Raw genomic sequence first — 19,166 nt, 5'->3', positions numbered from 1 at the left:
TGCTGTGGCTCAGGGGTGGGGAGTAGCTAAGACACGGCTTTTCATTTTGCTGACGCTTCCAACATTAGATTCAGAGGACAGAAGTAAAGAAATCTCTCAGGCTTTGTTTTTTTTTTTGTTTTGGTTTTTCTCCGGTACCGGGAACCGAACTCACGACCTTGCGCTTGCCAGGCAGGCGCTTTTGCCGCTGAGCTAAATCCCCAGCCCCCTCTCAGGCTGCTTTCTATAGTAGTCTTAATATATTCAATCAGGTTTCTCTAAAATCTGCACATCTTCCACAGAAATCTTCCCTGAGCTTGTCACTTGCTATACATCTATAGTCTGTGAAAACAGGTTTGTGGACAGGGAGACAGGAAACTTGTGCATCTCATGTTCAGAGCAAGATTTCCATGATCATTCACCTTTTTGGCAGAGACTCGTGGAAGGAGAAGGGCAAGGGAGTGTATGTAGCCCCAGAGGTAGAGGCAAGTGGGCGGCGCAAGCTGAGTGGGTGAGGAGGATGCCAGAGCCAGGCTGCCAGGTGGGTCAGTGTCTGCAGGAAGGTCAGCACTGCTGTGAGGATTCACCCAGGAACCTACAAACTTCCGTGAGCTGGGGCCTCACAAGCATCATTTTGTTTGATGTCCATAGTAACCCCAGCTTCACAGCACACAGCTGAGGCTCCCGAATGGTTAAATGGCCTGCCCTCAGCCACACAGCTGTCACTGCAGCTGGAGTCGAAGCCTGTGCTCAGGATTGGAAGGACACACACCCTTCTGCATTATCCTGGGGGAGAATCCGAGGATCCATCTCTTAAGGGACTTGCCATGGCAGCAGTGTGGACTGGGTCCCACGTCTCTCCCGATGCCCATCTGTCACCTTTGTACCTCCCTGGGACCCCTGCATGTGGAAGGAGAGGCCAGCAGCAAAAGAGTAGGGAAATGATCTTGTTTCAGATGTTGCTCCAGAGAAAAGGCGTGGCGTTTCCCATCTCCGTGCCCTGGCTGCATCGCCACTTGGGTATTCTGTGAGGTGGATGAGCTGGGTCTTGCCTCAGAGGTGCTTGCAGGGACAGTGAAGAGGCTGCATTTCCTGGGGAGTCTTGTGGCTGGAGGCTGGTGGCCGAGTGGCCCCCGGATCGTGCTCTCTGGGGCAGCTTTGCAGCTGTTTTGTAGGCAACTGTGCCATTTGAAAAGGTAATTTTTTAAAAGACAAGGAAATGCTGAAACGAAGGCCATAGAATTGCTGAAAAGAAGTAAAGACATCTCTAAAAGCCAGAAGCTTCCTCCAGCCAGGCTCTCTTCCTGAGGGCCACATAGATTACTAGGGGCAGCTGGACCCCAAACCACCCCAGCCACCAAGAAATCCATGCCGCTTGCTTTCACAGCTACCAAAATGAAGTGATGTGTGAAAGAGCCAGGTATTACTTGTGTGGCAAAAAAGGCCTTGAGCCCTTTTCTCTGAGTTTTTATGTGTTCATCTCTAGATGAAATGGCCTGGTATAACCGGAGGTGGCAGCCAGCTACCTTCTCCTGTGCAGCCAGTGAAAGGGCTTGCTTAGGGGAGAGTTCTCACAGCATCCTTGTGGTGTTCATACCTATTCCCTCCCTTAGGTGACAGAAACAGGCCTGCCTAGTTGCACCCAAGTATGTGTTGTGGGAGGCTTGTTCTCCATCAGGTAAATCCAGGGCTGCTTTACTGGGTGACAGAAGGGGCTGTCAGTGAGATAGGGCAAAGCTCCTCACAGAGGAGAGGAAAGAGGTAAAGGGGTTTTGCAAACCTAGAGGAAGAATAATAAAGAAAGCCAACAGGGGTAGCCGTTCTTGTTATTTAAAACGGCAGGTAGACAGCTGCACCACAGGCTTTGTTCACGTGGGCCAGGACACAGGTTTCTCCCTGCAGTGTCTTGCTCTGTGACATGTGCATGCGCCAGGGAGGACCAGTCAGCACTGGTGCGTGCGTCTACTTTGAGCTCAGTGCTGCCTTCTGCACACTGCTTTTTGTTGTAACATGTACCTTGTTTGCAGCTGATACTTTAACTTTGATTGATTTGGGAGAAGACAAACCATTATTTGTTTTAGAGTTGTGTGAGTTAGTCATTTTTACTAACTTGTTAAGGAATAGAGTGGGTGTTTCTAAATTTCAACTTCTCTGTCTCTTTGGGAGACGGATGGCTAGCATTGTGATTCACTCTGGTTCTAGAGCCCTGGACAGCTGGCCCCTGTCCACTGCTGGCTCTCTTCTCTAGCCCAGCAGCACACTGCATCAGCCACGTCAGAGAGCTGGGGTCCAGTTCTGATTCTTGCAGTGTGTAATGATTTTCCCTTCACATGCAAAGCCAGGGATGGAGGAGAATGTAAAGCAGACGCACTTCATTCCCGAAACACTTGCAGCTGCTTTGCTTGAACCATAGGCCTGTTGAAATAAAATACATTAAAATCCTTTAATACATTTGTGTGCAACAAATTCTGCCTTGGGCGTTGGGTCAGCAGATACGGTGTAATCCAGGGATTGCTGCTGGTTGGAGTATAAGCGGCTAATGTGCTCCACCAGGTGTCCTGTAGCCACCTGCTGTTTCCAGCATGTACTTACAAATGAGCTGTGAGGTCAGTGAGCTGTCCTGGGCATTAAGAAACTTTCACCTCACTGGAAGAATGTGACTCCTGTGGATGAGCTTGCCTGGTCGTTTTAGACACACAGGCCAGGCATATTCGTTGTTTTTTTTTCTTAGAGAACAAGTGGTACCTGCGAATGAGTTGAGATTTGAAGGTGGCACACAGGAGGCTTTGGGAGGCCTGGTAGGTTCTTTTTGCTGCTGGCCGCCTGCCTCGTCTCAGAACCAGGTCTCCACGCTGTACCCAGCAAGGCACCGAGGGCCCAGCGCAGAGCGTATGTGCACCACCACCTCACTGCACAGGCAGAGCATTTACGGTGCCCCGGCCTCCACGGCTTATCAGTATTTTTAGGTTCTGCTTGAACTTTTGCAAATTTGAAATTCAGATGAGCAAGAAAGTGTAAGGCTTTCATGCAAGCGAGGTGAAAGCACAATGCAGCTGGAGCTTGGCCCACCCTGGGCTGAGACTGATACTTGGAGGAGCGTCCACGTGGAGGAGTCTGCCAGAAAGGAGCGTTTCATGAAAGTCTCAAAGTGTTTAGAACTGCCCAGCTTTGCCCACTTTAAATGTTCTTTTAACTCCAAAATAAAACCAACAAGCATTTATGTCAGGTAGGGACTAAATAAAAATGTCAAGGGCCCAAATTTTTAATGTGAATTTTGGCATCACTTTGTCTTGCTCAGGTATTCTATGTTAAAGGATGTTTTCACCTCCTGTTCAATTCTTAGGGCATGACCAGAAATGCTGACCTTGGGGGTCAGAGGCTCCAGACCTCAACCAAGGATAGGAGCCCCCCTGGGTGGTAGGCATGGTGGGCTCGCCATGCAGGAGCCGTCCCCTGTGGTGTGGGGGAAAGGGATTGAGGGGACTGGCAGAACACAGGCCCTCTTCCGCACTAGGTTGGGCGACTCCTGGGAGTGTCCTCTTGGCCAGTGGTTGCTGTGGTTTTCACAGAAGAATGAAGCAGGAAATTGCAGCTTCCACAGCACTTAGCACAGTGCTGGGTATGGAGGCATTTTAGCCTAGTGACGGTATTTGTCCAGGTTCCCTCAATACGTAATGTCGATTTAGTCACAAAAGCCTCTACCTTGTATAAATGGTGGTGAGGTTTGGTGTAGGTGTGAGTCTCAGATGTTAGCTTTAAAAACTGCAGGATGAGGTCAGAAGTTGGTTGCCATGAAATGAGCACTTGAGAAGTCCGCCTGTCAGGCTTTTAGCAGTGTTGAAAGGAGCCCATATTCTGCCGGGCGTGTGTTTTAAGGCCCTTTCCTTTTGGGCATCTCGTGTCCATGTGCCAGAGTGGAGGAGGGCACAGTCCACGTACGCTAGATTCATACTCACAAGTGACCTGGCTCATGGGCGCTTCAGGCTGAGGTTTGTGTAGTGTTCTTGTGTGTCTGGTAGTGACAGTCAAGGAAGCTACTACTCCCCCTTTGTTGCTTGTTGTCCCTTGGGGTTGGTAGCCGCTATGGCTGTCCCCCTTCCTGTCTGTCTCCCTCCTAATGCTGCCTTCTCACACTGAGGGCAGAGCTGCAGGGTCCCTTTTGTGACTTCCCTGCCCTGATGGAGGGGGCGGGAGGGGGGGCTCCTTCCTAGTGCTTCTCTCCCTCATCCCATTCCCAGTCAGAAGCTCAGACAGTGACAGCAGAGAAAAACTGCAGTCCAGAGGGGCAGGGCTAGGTGGGGCCACAGAACAAAGTGCTTGGAGAGCTGCTGCTTCACCCTCCATTTTAATCAAGGGCCCCTCACCAATTGCTCTTCAGAGCTAGCAAGCAAAGAGACACCCACGCAAGTTCTTGAGCATTGTACAGATTTACTGAAAACCATTCACGCAGCCTTAAAGGAAACTCTGCAGCTTTCTTTTGGGTCAGTATGCATGAAAACCCAGTCATCTGGGCTCTTGGGAGTGGAAAGGGCAAAGGGCTGAGGCTGAACCACATTTAGCAGGTAGATCATGTTTTCAAAAACACTTGCCCTGGCTGTTTTCCTCTTTTGTGAGTGAGCATCATTTTAATGATATTCCCAGCTCCATCCCGCCAGAGCCCCGTGTGCTGTATAGCTACACCAAGCAAAAAGTACTTTGAAACTGGTTGTAGAATTTTGTGAACAGGGGGGCCATAAGGAGAGTGTAGATACGGGGCTGTAAGAGTGAGTCAATTTTAGTTTCCATATGTAAATTTTTTAAATCAGGAGGGAAAAAAAGAGTTGCATGATGCCCTGAATGGATGTCATTATTTAGCTAATCAGTTCTGGACATGTGTTTTAAGGCCCTTTGATGCTCTCTGGAAAGAAACCCAGTTGGTTTCTAATGAAGTGTCCAGAGGAAATGCTGAAGTTGGCCTGGCCAAGACTAGGCTCTGTGCTCCAAGATGCATCGTCTATCATTGAAATCAAGAACAGTGTCTCTCAATCAAGACAGACAGACAGACAGACACACACACACACACACACACACACACACAGAGCTGCACTTGTAGTGGCTCTGGAGCAGACCCTCATGTATCAAGAAAAAGAGGACAAAGACGCATTCTTCCCACTAGCCATTCACACACAGCCCTGCTGCTGACGTCAAAGTGCATTTAGCCATTGACCACCATCAGCGGATAATACTTACTCGGCATTTGAGGCAAGTTCCAGCAGTAACTTACGCTTAGTGATCCTGACAGGAGAGGGAATGGAGCTTAATTTATACCATCTAATAATCTCAGTGCCATAGCCTGGAAAGTTAGCCTTCCAGAATTTCTCCAAGACCTCTCCCCAGCGAAACACAGTACTGTCAATTCCCATTGTTACCAGTGCTGCTCCCAAAATGTAGCTGCTGTTGTGTAGTTTTCACTGTTCAGAAATGAAGGCCGAGGGGCTGGGGATTTAGCTCAGCGGCAAAGCGCCTGCCTGGCAAGCGCAAGGTCGTGAGTTCGGTTCCTGGTACCGGAGAAAAACCAAAAACCAAAAAAAAGAAAGAAAGAAATGAAGGCCGAGTGTCTAATGGGTACACAGAATTTGCAAGGTAGGTGTAGAAATAAGACTTTTGGCTGGATGTAGCGTCTTTGGCTGGATAGAGAACATGGGGGCACTTGCTGCCCGCTAGCTTGTGCAAGGCAGCCTAAGCAGATGGTGGGGTAAGGTGAGGACCAGACTGGAGGCCCTACCCAATCTGCCTTGGAGCAGTGAGTTGTTAAGCTGAGCCAGGAGTGGGGTTAATTCAACCAGCACCATTCATCAGCAGAGAAGAGCCCTGGAACCACCTCCTGAATGGTCCTGATAGCTGCAAGAGAAGGGTGGCAGGGGTCTTCCTGCCCCTTATTGTAGATTCTGCAGGTACAGAAATGGCAGGATTTGGTGTCAGAAATGTCTGCAGACATATCCTGATGCCATTTTCTCTGAAAGATGATCTTGCCTGTTCACCGGAAGATGCATATTGAGGCCGTGCACGCTTCTGCTGTGAAATCCTTTAGGAGAAAGACAACTGGTGTCCAATATCTTCGAGTAATGAACTTATCAGTAACTAGAACACATGAGCTCATTAATCTTAACTTTGCTTTTGGACCATGTGGGAGGTTGGCTTCTCGGGAGACAAAAATTTCATCTCTGTTCTTTTCCGTAAACCCAGTCCCAATTTAGAGTCGAACATATTGCCCTGCTCTCCCTGGAAGCAGTTCATAATGTGTTTGCTTGAACAGTGGATGCCCAGCCGCTTCACACACATGCCCTGGCCAAGCCTGACCCCAAGGCTTTGGGTAGGGTGCAGGTGCCACCTGTGTCCTCCCTTCGCCCCACGCATGCCGCCTCCCCCAGGCGGAGGAATAGTCTAGAGGAAGTTGATGGAAAAGTTAAGGCCAATGGATCCTCCACTTTCAGGCTGTTGAAACTTTCATTCATCCTGCCACTCAGTCTTTGCTTCAACTTCTGCTGTTCCTCTGAAGTCACAGCCTCTACTGAAAACAAAACAAATTTGAGGCTGCAAGGTGGATGAGTCAGTTTGCAGGGGGTGGTCCTGAAAGAACGCAGCTTGTAGAGGAGGCTGCTGGCTTGGACACTGAGCAAGGAGAGACCTGGGGACTCCTGTGGGGTAGACAGGGAGAGCAGGGTTAGGGACCCACTTGGTGGCACTTGACAGCTTGCTCCTGTGGACCTGGCCTAGGACCCTGGGGCTGGCAGGGTGACCAGGCAGTAGGTCGGCAGGGGTGAGAGAAGCAGCCAGCACAGGCAAGAGTCTTCCCGCCCTCCCTCAGGAGCCAACAGGTGCCGCTACCACACAGGCGTAGTGGCCTTCCTAAAAATTGACCAGGAAGCCAGGAGGGAATGGGCCACTCCTTATGCAGTTCCATGTTCCTCTTCATGCTGTGAGCCTTTCTCCTGACCCCCGAGGTCCTCCCTTCGTCTCTACCACCTCCCTGCTCTGCAGCCTCTGCTCAGACTTGCCCTGCTGCTCTCCAGCCAGTGTCTCCCTTGGGCTTCTGTCCTCCAGAGAGAGAGGACCTGAAGCTCCCTCCAGGTGTGCGAGGGCAGGGCAAGTGGGACCTCAATCTCCCGTCTCCTGTGGGGGACTCAAAGCATCGGGTTCCTGGGTTCCTGTTGGCAGTCAGAGCTCAGCATCTCTCACACTACTTTTTCCAGGACTTGAAGTCATCCATTTTCTTTTGAGAGCCCCCACTCACTCCCACCATCCCCTGGAGCCCTGGCTGCACAGGAGGTAGAATGTAATTTAAGCCACAATCATTCCTCCTCCCTCTCTGCCTCCTGGAAATGAGGGGTGTCCTGTGGTGGATATTACAGTTTGCGGAAGCCAGGTAAAATGCTGAACTAGCAGCTCTGTGGTCCTCTGCCTGTGTGACGGCTCGGCGGGGGGTCCAGAGCCCCCTCAGTTCCAAGGGTGGGGGCTGGTCTCGCTGCTGTGGCCAGCTTGGGCCCAGGCAGCAGCTTCTGAGGATGCCACACCCTTGTGTCGCGGGGTGGGGCTGCTGCGAGGAAGCCTTCAGCAGCTGGAGGACTGCTGTGACTGACCCTAACAGTCTCTCCTCTGCTCCTCCCGCTGCAGGTTACGTGTTCTGTATGTTACACCGCCTCCCCGAGCAGCATGACTGTACATTCGACCACATGGGCCGCGGCCGAGAGGAAGCCATCATGAAAATGGTGAAACTGGACCGGAAAGTGGGGCGCTCCTGCCAGCGCATCGGGGAGGGGTGCTCCTGAAGGCCAGGCACGGCCATCACATGACGCTGTTCTTAGTTCACTAATGTTAGCCTTATTTAGGACAAAGTCAGCCAGACACCTTGTACTGGGCACGCGTCAGACTACAGCCAGTCCGTTTCCTTTCTTTAGCCAGCCATCCTGGTACTGTAGTTTAGGGGTTGATGGTGGTTGAAATTGATTTCTGGCTGGTTACTAAGGTGCCTGCTAGCCATTGTATAAAATTAAAACATGAAGAATATTTTTTTTGAGCATGGCTAGTGGATTTAAAACAACACATACCTGTCACTGCTGGAGTCAACCTTACAAAAAGCCTTAAGCGGAAAGCGTTCCAGACGGAGACTCTTGAGTTAATAGAGCAGTAGAAGCTGGGGTTAAAGTTTCCACGACGCACATGGCTTTGCCAGAAACTCTAATGTTTGGCCTTTCACCTCTTCACTTACCCTTAGTCCCAGTAGCCAGGATACCTGATGGCCACGCGTGCCTTGGCCACTGGGAGGCTGCTGACCGTGGCCATGTGGCTGGGCTGGGTGGCGGCCTTGCTCTCCACAGAGCTGGGAATGGGGGGTGGGCAGATTCTTACGGAAATTTTTTTTACCTGACTTGCTATGAAAAAACTCATCCTACAAGAGAAACAATAACCTCACTTTGAAAATTAGCTCCACTCAAGACTAGTCCACGCACGAGGCCCGCCTTCCACACAGGATCCGCGGTCACGGAAAGCAGCCCAGGTGCCCGGCCCTGGTGGCTCTGGTTCCCAGGCGCAGGGATCTGGCAGTCGATCAGAGAAGGCTCATGGCAGCACAGCGGCTGCGGCTGGGGTCTGCAGACGCCTTTCGCAGCCCGGTTTCTACATGGGGAGTTTTTTTTTAAAAAAATGTTTCATAGTCACCAGGCGTCAGGCGTGCTGGGGAAGCTAAGCTGCAGCCCACATAGACTCTGCCCTCACAGCCGGAGCCTGCTCGCTCCTTCCGGGGCCTAGAGGACGGCACCGTGGCCTCCACTCTCGTTTCTATGCAGTCCCATAGTCCAAGGACAACCAGTCCGCCTCTGCCACATGACATGTTTGGAAGGGAAGGCAGCATGCTTCACAAGCGCTGTGGGCCTGGGTCTCTCTGACAGTGGTTTGCACCATGTGACATTTGCTGTCGCAGCTGGAGGTGGGAGGGCAATGCCCAACCGGTGCCTCATGTGGGCAGAGACAAGTTCAGTAGCTGCAGTAGCTTGGGCCGAAAGGAGAGAGGGCTGTGGGCCTGGTTGCCCACATTAGAAAATCATTACCCATCAGCTGAGCGTGGGGCTGGGTAGCCAGGGTGAGGATGCCCTTAAAAGCCTGCATCAGTCCGGTGGTAAGCGGTGCCCGAGCCCCGTCAGGTCCAGGTGGGCGCGGGCAGGTAGCTCCTGCGCAGGCACGGTGGGTCGGCCCACACCCAGGCTACTGACTACTTTAACCCAGCACCTTTCCTTTGTACAAAACCACAAACACTTCATCTCTGTCTGCAAATTAACCGCAGAACATCTGCAACCACAAATGTTTTTGATCCGAAATAATGAAACAGGAAATCATGCTCTTCCCAACCTCCTCCTCCTACCACACCCTCCACCCCGCCAGAGTGGAATCCGCTGCATAATCTCCAGCCTTAATTCTCGCTTCAGGACCCAGACCAGTGTCTTGCCCTGGGGCAGCCCAGAGCAGAGGGGCCAGGTCTGCCCAGTGTTTACCACTGCTGTCAAGCCACGGCCCTCTGGCCACTCTGGCCATCCTCAGTGAGGCACCCGCCTCGGCCCCCCACCAGGCTCAGACCCCGAAGAGGTCGCACGTGTGCGCCCTTCCCAGCTGCCCGAGGCCCCGGCGCCGTGTGGAGCGGCCGTGGGGCACAGGCGGCACACAGGGACCGCAGCCCACGTCCACTTCCGGACGGCAGAGCCGGGGTGGAGGGAGGAAGGGCTTGTTCCCCTGCAGTATCTGTTCTGTGAAGTTTGTTAAATGTAAGGAAAGCTTAAATTCTTGTATCTTTAAAGAGAAAATCTTATTTAACCCTTTTGTGTTCTAGATTTACTTACACACATAGCCTAGAGCTCAGTTTTAGTTTTAACATTGTGAAAATATTAAAAGAATCTTGTAACTTTATTCTTTTTTCTCCTGCTGAAAAAATTAAACCAATCGTATGAACGTTTGGATTTCTCTATTTCGCCGGTTCCCCAAATGCCCCCTAGATAGCGAGGAAGCTGGTAAAACACCTCCCTGGCCACGACTGGGAAGAGATGGGGCTCGGGGCGTGCAGAGTCCTCGGCGCCCTTTGGGGTGACTGTCGGGCCAAGCAGCTGCTTCCCTGGTGTCTCCTGGGTGGTTTCGCCGTGGAGGCACCAGGTGAAGGTGGGAAGACTCTCCGAGGGGCCCTAGGCGCAGGAGTTGGGTGCCTGAGTCCCGGGGGACCTTGGGTCTGGCACCTCAGCCCCGCCCTGGGCAGGCCCCACCGGACGAGTGACACGGTGTCAGTGGAGGGGGAGGGCTGCGTGTGGCACGTGACCTGTGCTACACAGGATGCACTAAGTTTTTGAAATGTTTAAGAAACATTTGGCGGGGCTAAAGCAGGGGACTGCACAGTTTGCACGAGGATGTTTGAAGACCCTTAAATTGAAAGTGAACTGTGGAGGTGAACATGCAGACAGACAAGAGCAAAAGCTGGTCCCCTTCTAGGGGCTTCAGAGAGGTCTTTACGGTGGCGGCAGATGTCTGTAGCAAGAAGGCCGCATGGCAGTCAGCCGCACCTTCGGCCCCTCTCGGCCCACAGAAGGTGGTCACTGAGCGGGAGGTCCCCAGATGGACACAACAGAAATACCCAGGAGAGTCCCAGACAGTACCTCCTCTGCAGCCATTCCACTTGGCAGAGGACAGAGGCTCAGGGCTACACCAGCCTAAAAGGTTCCATAAGCCTAAAAGTGTCAGCACCTGATGTGTGCCTCAGTCAGGGGTCTGGGGGAGCTCTGATCCGGAGGTGTACATAGACTGTTAAGCAGAGAAAAGCAGACAGCTTGTAAATGCCAACAAAAATAGGGAGGAGGAGGAACCGCTGACCCTGCGTGACGCAGCTGTGTTACGTGCACACAGTAACGAAGACACACAAGTGGTAATGAGCACTGCTCTGGCAAGGATGGTGGGAGCTCGGAGCTCGGCACTCATGGCGTGCGGTGAGCAGGCAGGGCATCGTGCCCGAGAGCCGAGGGCACCATTGAGTCTTACTTAGAATGGAAGTAGATGCAGAAGGAAAAGCTCAAAGTTCCAAGTGGTTTTGGGGTATCGGAGGGGAACACAGGAAGCCTATTTACTACTCCTGCTGCTGCTGCTAAACACACGTTTATAACCTTTGTTTTAAAAAAAAGTGCTTTTAAAAAAACGGATGGAAGGGCCCTTGGCGAGTCGGGAGTTCCCTGCTTTTATCTCCTGGGCTGCTGGCCAGCACCTGCCCCCGGGCCAGCCCACAGATCTGCGTGCTGGTGGGAGCCAGGAAGGGCGCTGCAGGGCCCTCCTCAGCTGCAGTGGGTGCTGCTCCCCGTCCTGCTGCAGGCACCGTTCCTGTCTCATCTCCAGTGGGTGAGGGGAAGTACCTCTCACGTGTGGGCACAGGGTAAGCTGCAGCTCCAGCATCTGCCAGCCCACTCACACAGGTATCTTCCTGCCTCACTGCCTCTGCCTAATATGGAAGGGATGCTCAAGCTATACACAATGCATGTTTCAAGTTTTAGAAGTGTATTATAGTAAAAGACCTCTTGCCACTAATCCCCCTCAAAATCTTCCTCCTCGCGGCAAACACTCCTTGCTGATCCCATCACCCTTGCCATTTTCTGAAGCAGTTCTGGAAGTACTCTTTTGTGAATGTCTTTCCATTAAGATCAGAAGTCGGTTGAACATTGCTGCCAAATACCATCCAACAGAAAGGCAGGCTCGTAAAAACGTTACACGTCCTCATCCACCTGTTATACCAGATCTGGGACAGAGAGACTTCTGGCTCTTGCCCAAAGTCTAAATGAGCAGAAAAGGTAAATATTTTGAATTAGTTCTGGACATTGAGGCTGCTGTGAAAGTGCAACTAAAAACACTCAAAAAAAAAGGACTTCCAGGGCTGCCTCAGAAAGTGGCAAGGACAACTGGATCAGTGTGTTCGAAATGAGGGGAAGGATTTTGGGGGAGATTGTCAGTGTGTCTTACTGTAATAAATTCTTAAAAATTTAATGCTCAGCCATATTTTCCAGTCACACCATGTGAGCAGGGACTTCCAAGATGGCCCCGTGCAGAGACAGCTTTTCGAATGATTAGCACCCAGTGTATGTTTACTGAACCAGGGTGAGCAGGCTTGCACAGGTGCGCTGCTGGGTTCCCTGGAGACAGTCCCTGTGGCAGCCATCTTTCCTGCGATGCTCTAAGGGTGCTGTTGAAACGCGCCTTTGCCCACAAGGCTCTGACCATAACCAGCCTTTCCAGGACCTGCTCCCAGAAACCTGCCGTGAAGTGCTGGGACATGTTTTCAAAGACCAGGTGCCCATGCTTGCTGCTTGTGGCAGGGACAGGTTTGAAATGTGGAGAGCCAGAAGCAAGTGTGTGGAGCCCTCTTCCGGCCAGCGGATATGTGAATTTAAAAGCAGACTCACTTATCACGCCCACTCTGGACAGAAAACTCAAGTCAGAAACAGTTTCCAGCGGGGTGTTACCAACACGATGCTACGCTTCCAAGGCTAAGGGTTGATCTGGGAGTGCCTGGCCGTGCCAGAGCCCTGCCGCTCTTACCTGGAAGGAACATATAATGGCTTCTGCACATTTTACAAGATTTCTAAGAATTATGTGGCTGTTCCAGTGTAACTCATGAAGATGAAAGAAGTTGTTCTCGAGTACCATGAATTCCCAAATCAGCCATGCTAGAGGAAAGACTAGGGATGTGTTTGTGTGCCGTATCACACAGTTGTCAAGGAGGTGGTGATCAGAGGACACTGGAGAAGGCGCTACACAGGTGGGGCCAAGTCGGGAAAACTGCCACGCTGCTTTTCTGGATGTTGTTGATAAAGTATTTGTTGAGTTTTTTAAATGATGTAATTTATTCTGAAAGCTTTATTATTTCTATTTTTAAATTTTTATTTATTTATTTTGAGACAGGGTCTTGGGAAGGCCTCAAACTTGCCATCCCTTCTGCCTCAGCCTCCTGAAGATTATAGGCATGTGTCTCTTGGCTGGTGGGTTCCTTTTGGTTTAGTTTGGGGGCTTGTGTGGTGTTTGTTTTGTTTTTGAGACAGAGTCTCACTATGCAGTCCAGGCTGGCCTTGAACTCGCTGTGTAACCCAGGCCAGCCTCAAACTTACAGCAATCCTCCTGCCTCAGCCTCCTGAGTGCTGGGATTACAGAAATGTACCACGATCCCCAGCCTCATATTCATCCTTGAACCTAATTTTGCAGTCATAGTATTTTTAAATGCTGGGGATCAAACTCAGGCTGTGTCTGCTAGGCATGTGCTCTACCATTGAGTGACACCCTGTCCCTTTTATCATTTTCTTAGAGAGATCCTCAGGTTGTATAAACTTTAGGCTGTGTAAAAGCTAGTAAGAAGTTGAGGGCCAGAAACGGCCTTCTGTCTTTAGACAGCCTTGGGAGGCCCGGGCGCCACCAAACGCATCCCCTAGGGTGGTGGTGATCAGACCAGAAGTAAGTGGTGGCAGGATGAGGAGCACCCGGAACCCTCTTGGGACCAGTAGCCACTGTGGAAACCAGTTTGCTGGTTTCTTGAAAAGTTAAACATAGTTGACTTTCTCGCAGTGAGCTTCTCCGCCCGGCAGCTCCACCGGGCCTTACCGGTGAAGGGATAGCCGGGCCGCACAGGTGCAGGTCCGCAGAGCAGCACTCTCAGGCACTGAAAGGCAGAGACAGCACAAGGTCCCTGGAGAGGAGGAGGGCAGCACAGTGCAGCAGAGCACCCGGGGCTGGGAGTCGGGGCACAGCAAGCCCAGCTCCGCCTCTGCCAGGCCAGAGACCCGTGACGAAGCCCTGGAGCTCTGGCTATTCCCCGGGGGAGAGGGGCCCACCTCCCTGGCCACCCGCCCAGGGGCTCTCAGCCGTGACTGCCTGGAGAATTCTGCAGAGCTTTTCAGAAATCCTCTGTCCTGGATCCACCCAGACCAGGTTAGTCTGAACTCCCAGGGTGGCCCGGTCATTCCTGAGGCCACTGCTGACCCAGTCTCTGCGGGGGCACAAAGGGACAAGTCTGTAACTGTTCAGACACCAATTCTCAGACAGCTCCTCCCCTTGGGTAGAGATCGAAAGGTGCTGGGTATCAGTGCAATTCCTATCAAAATACCAACAACATTCTTCACAAGCATAGAAAAAAATCTACCCTAAATGCACAAGGATCCACAGAAGATGCCAGACACGCAAAGCAATCTTAAGCAGGCAGGACAAAGCTGGAGGCATCCTACTACCTGACCTCAAAATGTACTACAAACCCCTGGTGAGCAAAAGAGCAGGTACGAGCGTAAAGACAGACGCATAGTCCAGGGCAGTAGGATGGAAAGCCCGGAAGGAAAGCCAGACACTGACGTGTGTATGGATTTTCCACAGAGGTCCCAAAGACGCACAATGGAGAAAAGTCTTCAGTGAGTGGTGTGCCGCAGGCAGCTGCTCGCAGGACGACGTTAGGCCCTTCGTGATCCAGAACACCAACTCGAATGGAGTCAGTGTCAGGTATGGATCTGCTAGAGAACATGGGAAGACTGAACGACCCTGTTCTGGGGAAAGGTTTTTTGAATAAGATTTCAAAAGCACAGGCAAAAATTAATTGATAGGACTAAGCTAAAGTTCTGCACAGGAAAGGTAACAGAGTCAAGAGAAAACCTACAGACTAGGGGAAAATACAGACAGACATCTGATAAGGGGCATTAACCCTTCTAAAATAGACGAAGAAATGCTGATTTGAGGAGGTATATTTCTCTTGATGTAAACATCACCAATGTGTACTTGGAGTATCACATGGTGCCCCATAAATACATACAGTTTTGTTTTTAGTGTTTTTTAAATATATCAGTTACATTTTTAAAACTCAGATAAAAAAAATTTTTTTTAAATGAGGAAGAGAGCTGAGTAGACTTTCCTTGAGAAAGACTACCAGGTGCAGTGTTGCAAACCTGTGGGCCCAGCGGTGAGGCTGAGGCAGGAGGGTGGGGAGTTTGAGGATGGCTGGAATACATGGTGAGACCCCGAGTCAAGGGAGGGGAGGCGGAGAAGGTCCTGGCTGCCATCCCTGGTCATCAGAGAAATGCAAATCAAAACCAAGGCCACGCTCCATCTCACCCCAACTAGAGCAGCCGCTGCAGAAGGAAGGGATGCTGAGAAGCATCCGTGAGGGTTAGGAATGAAGGGACCCCTCGAACACTTTGGACAGAGTGTCAGTCAGTGCCGCCCTAGGAAAGCAGGAGCGTTCTTACAGGATTGAACATCGAAGCGCCCCTTGACCCAGCGACCCCACTGTAGGTGCACATGTCCCAAAGAAAGGAGCAAGCTGAAGAGACGTTGTTCTAGCACTGTTCACAGCCGCCAAGAGAAGGGACCCACGCATGCCCGTCCACAGAGGAATAAAGAGAATGCGGTGTAGCTGATAAGGGAATGCATGTACCATGAAGGGGTGTGTGAACGTGGAGGACACAGCGTTAAGTGAACTGAGCACAGACAAGCACTGCATGGTCTGAGGAATCTGAAACACTCGCTCCTCCCAAGATCTCAGTGACGGCGGCGGCGGGAAGGACGGGGTGTGGGCGGCGCGGCCAGTGGTGCTGTGTCCGGGGAGGTGCTGGCTTCGCCTGCACACCAGCAGTCACACCGTGTATTTTCAAGCAGTTCGGTTTTGGATGTTCTCAGAGGTGACCCATGTTTAAGGTGATAGATTTGCAGCGCTGATCGGATCACTGCCCGGTGTACACAGGTAGCAGCAGCACAGGGTAGCCCACAAATCCGCGTGGACCGAACAGCCACTAACCCAGGGTACCAGAGGGGTCCGCTCGAGCGTGGCCTTCCATTCCCCGCCCTCCTCCCCGCCACTGCAGCCTGGAGGGTGCGGTCTGCCCTGGCCCGGGGGTGTGGCCCACATCCTGGGGTCCTCGGCGCCTTCAGGACCTCAGAGCCCAGGCTCTGGGGTGCACGGGGCCAAAACACTGCCAGGCTTCGGCAGCACGCGCTGCCACAAGCCAGGTGGGCCCTCCATGGGACAAGACGTGTCTCCAGCAGCTTCCTTTGCTGTCGCTTGTCCCCGACCCCCCGGCTAGGCTGCACCCTCTTCCCTGCTCACTCGCCTTATAGGCACTCAGCACCACAGCCCCCTGCGGGCCCCGCTCTCAGCCCAGACCTGGCCCCTCACAGGTGCTGGGCCCCAGCTGCCGGCCACGTGTCATTTGGGTGGGGACTGAGAACCAGGGGGTACATGGACCTGCTGCAGGATCAGAACCGCATGGCGGGTGTGGATGGGTTGCATTCGGGGTGATTCTTACACTGTCAGAATTGAGACGCTGCTCAGGGAGTCATCTGGGACTTGCCAACGGAACTGACTGGGCCCTGCTGCGGCAGTGACTGCATTTCCGCAGAAACACCGCACCCCGGACTCCCTGAGCCCCACTCGGGTTCGTCAACCTGGCCCGGGCCCCCTGCAAGTCTAAGTATTTCCTCTGTGCCCGAACCCGTGTGCAAACCGGCTGGCCGCCGTGTAGGACCGTAAGCTCGGCTTCTGGACCAGGGTAATGTGAGGACATTGTTTTTCCATCGCAGGCGACCTTGACCCTTGCAGAAGTTGTGAGATTATCCCTTGAATACCAGCTGGGTCTCGCCTGGAGGCCGGTGGCAGACACTGATCGCTCCCCAAGGGCTCTGCAGCCCGCGTCTGGGGAAGGCGACCCACCTGGAGGGTCCTGGCCTTGGCTTTTCCTCCTCGTGCCGCATGCCAGTCCTGCTGCACCGTTCTGGGGCTGGTGCAGCCGGCCGCCTCTTCTACGGTCACGGGCACCTCTGAACAGTTTCTGTCCCCCACAGGGACCACTGCAGGACCTGCCTCTCCCCAGCCTCCGACGTGAGCCCAGCGCCCACGGTGCCCTGCCACCAGCCCCGCCCCTCCTGCCCCTCAGGCCCCTCTGAGTGTCCCCTCTGAAGCCCCCTGCCCTGCCTGTTGCCCCCACTGCTGGGCTGAGACCTCCCCGGGAGCTAACCAGAGAAGCCAGGTCCTGCCAGTGGGTTCCATGCAGAAGTGATGCCGCATGACAAGGGGCACCTATCTGATTCCCATGTGACACCTGCTTGGTGTGACGCAGAGGTGCAGGGTGGATAAGGTGTCAGTTTCAGCACCTGAACTCTGGGTGGCTTGGGGCACTGGGTGTGGGGCCCAGGCGAGGGTGCTGGGCAGAGAAGGTTGGCTCGGGGCCTGCTCCCATGGTCCTCACTGTCGCGTAGAAGATGACAGAGAGGTGGTGGCTGGGTTCAGGGAAGAAGCAACGACAAGGGAAGGGAGCCTGTGTTCAAGGCGACAGGGAGTTTCCTTTCCACCAAACTGAGCACTGACCGTGCCGCCGGGGGAGGGGCGGACAAGGCCACAGGTGCCGGAGAGGAGCCGGAGGGACCGTGTGCCCTGAGAAGGTGGCACTGCACAGCGGGTCACTGTGGCCCGGGGCCGCTCCTGCTGTGCGCACGAGGTGGGGTCAGCAGACCATGGAGCCCATGGTGGGCCTGACAGTGCCCAGGGGGCCTGGGGTGAGGGGGCTGCAGGGACAGGGACACCAACACGGGCACAGGAAGTATTTCTACAACGAAGGCCACTGCAGGGTTTGCACCAGTGTGACCTCCAGGCTGTGTCCACACGCGAGGTTTGCACACACCTGCGCACACGCCGTGTTCAGGCACAACAGCGGCTTCGGCCTTCGGCGCTCTGATGCCCTCCTGGGGGACAGCCGGGCCCCCCAGCCTAGCGGGCGGCCACACCCTCACAGCCCGAGCTCGAAGGACAGAGGCTCACGTCCTCCAGGGAGTTCAGGCCCCCCCAAGTTTGCCAGAAGCTGCTCTTTGTTGAGCCCCAGCCACCTGCAAGGAGCAGCAGCCCCGCCCAACCCCGCCAGGGCACCGGCGCCATTGCCCTCGCTTTTCCAGCCCTGGCGGGGAGTGCGCTGGCCTCGGGGACAGCAGTGCTGGGAGAGCCTGGCAGGGTCCTGGCTGCCTCACGGCGGGCACAGCCTTTGAGCAGGCCGGGAGCTGCCCTGGGCCCTGGTTCCCTGGGCCTCGGCGGCCCTGGCCCAGTGCCCTGTCCTTCCTGTCCACCCGACTGAGGCACCTGGGCAGACCCACAGCCCGGGGCAGGGCTGGGAGGGGCCAGCTGGGCCGAGGGAATGGAGCTGGCGGCAGCAGGGCGTCACCCTCACTGCCGGGCTGACCGGGGACCACACAGCCCCCGTCACCAGTGCCCCACCAGGCCCGGCTGCGGCTGTGTGCACCGAGTGAGGGTGGCCGCCCGGTGCCTGGGACAGCCCCTGCGGAAGCCCTGGCCTCTGCCCAGCGCGAGGTGCCATGGGACAGCCGCCGCCTCCTTCCCTGCGAGGCTATAAATACTCTCAGATGCAAACGGCCGCGCTGCCAGACATTTACCGTAAAGTACAGGTGGAGGACTGGAGTCTTCAGGCCTCTGGAAGGATATTTTAGTTGTTTTTAAAAAAGAGAGAAATGGGGTTTGGGGATTTAGCTCAGCGGCACAGCACCTGTCTGGCAAGCGCGAGGTCGTGAGTTCGATTCCAAGTACCCGAAAAAACCAAAAAACCTGAAAAAAAAAAAAAAGAGAAATGAACCTGATCTGGCTGGAGGGCTGTGGTGGATGCGGCCAGGAGGACTCACTGCCCAGCAAATGATGGCAGCCCCAGGTCAAGCACTCAGAGCCCCTGAGCAGGGCGCCCTCACCTCCCCACTGCCAAGCTGGCCCGTGCTATGGCAATAAAGTGAGGAAGCAGAAAAGCCCACAGAGACCTTCAGATAGCTGCGTGTCACAGGGCGCAGCCCAGAGCCGGCACTGGCTGCCCCTCCTCCGCGCCAGGGAAGCAGGGCCCACCCTGTGATGCCCCGCCGGGTCGGCCGCCAGACCCGCCACCGCCAGGGCGTGCGTGCTCTGTGCAGGGCGAGGCCTCTGAGCTCCCAGCCCGGTAAACGCCCCCGGGGCACATGCGGAGCTGCAGCACATGCCAGGGGCCCTGCAGGCCACACAAGCCTCTCCTTCCAAAACTCCTGAGCAAACACCGGGCGCCAGGAAGACTTCTAATCTAATATAATAATAATAAAGCCCACCGTGGTACAGAGCCATGAACAGCACTTTCAATTCCTAGGGCCAC

The 19,166-nt window shown here is 53.8% G+C and overlaps 1 protein-coding gene across 1 annotated transcript in view; it reads left to right on the top strand.

Annotated features, from left to right (window-relative positions):
- The window catches only part of Zfand3 (zinc finger, AN1-type domain 3), a gene marked incomplete at its 5' end in the record, with an annotated part of 197,308 nt that extends 188,914 nt beyond the window's left edge, over positions 1-8,394 (top strand). The window contains 1 exon segment of the mRNA XM_013516959.1: positions 7,633-8,394. Coding sequence (XP_013372413.1) covers positions 7,633-7,787 — 155 coding nt within the window.
- Between the last annotated feature and the right edge of the window lie 10,772 nt (positions 8,395-19,166).

The sequence above is a fragment of the Chinchilla lanigera genome, unplaced genomic scaffold, assembly GCF_000276665.1.
Source record: "Chinchilla lanigera isolate Chin_1 unplaced genomic scaffold, ChiLan1.0 scaffold00036, whole genome shotgun sequence".
In the NCBI taxonomy this organism is placed as follows: domain Eukaryota; kingdom Metazoa; phylum Chordata; class Mammalia; order Rodentia; family Chinchillidae; genus Chinchilla; species Chinchilla lanigera.
This window is presented reverse-complemented; position numbering and strand designations above follow the sequence as displayed.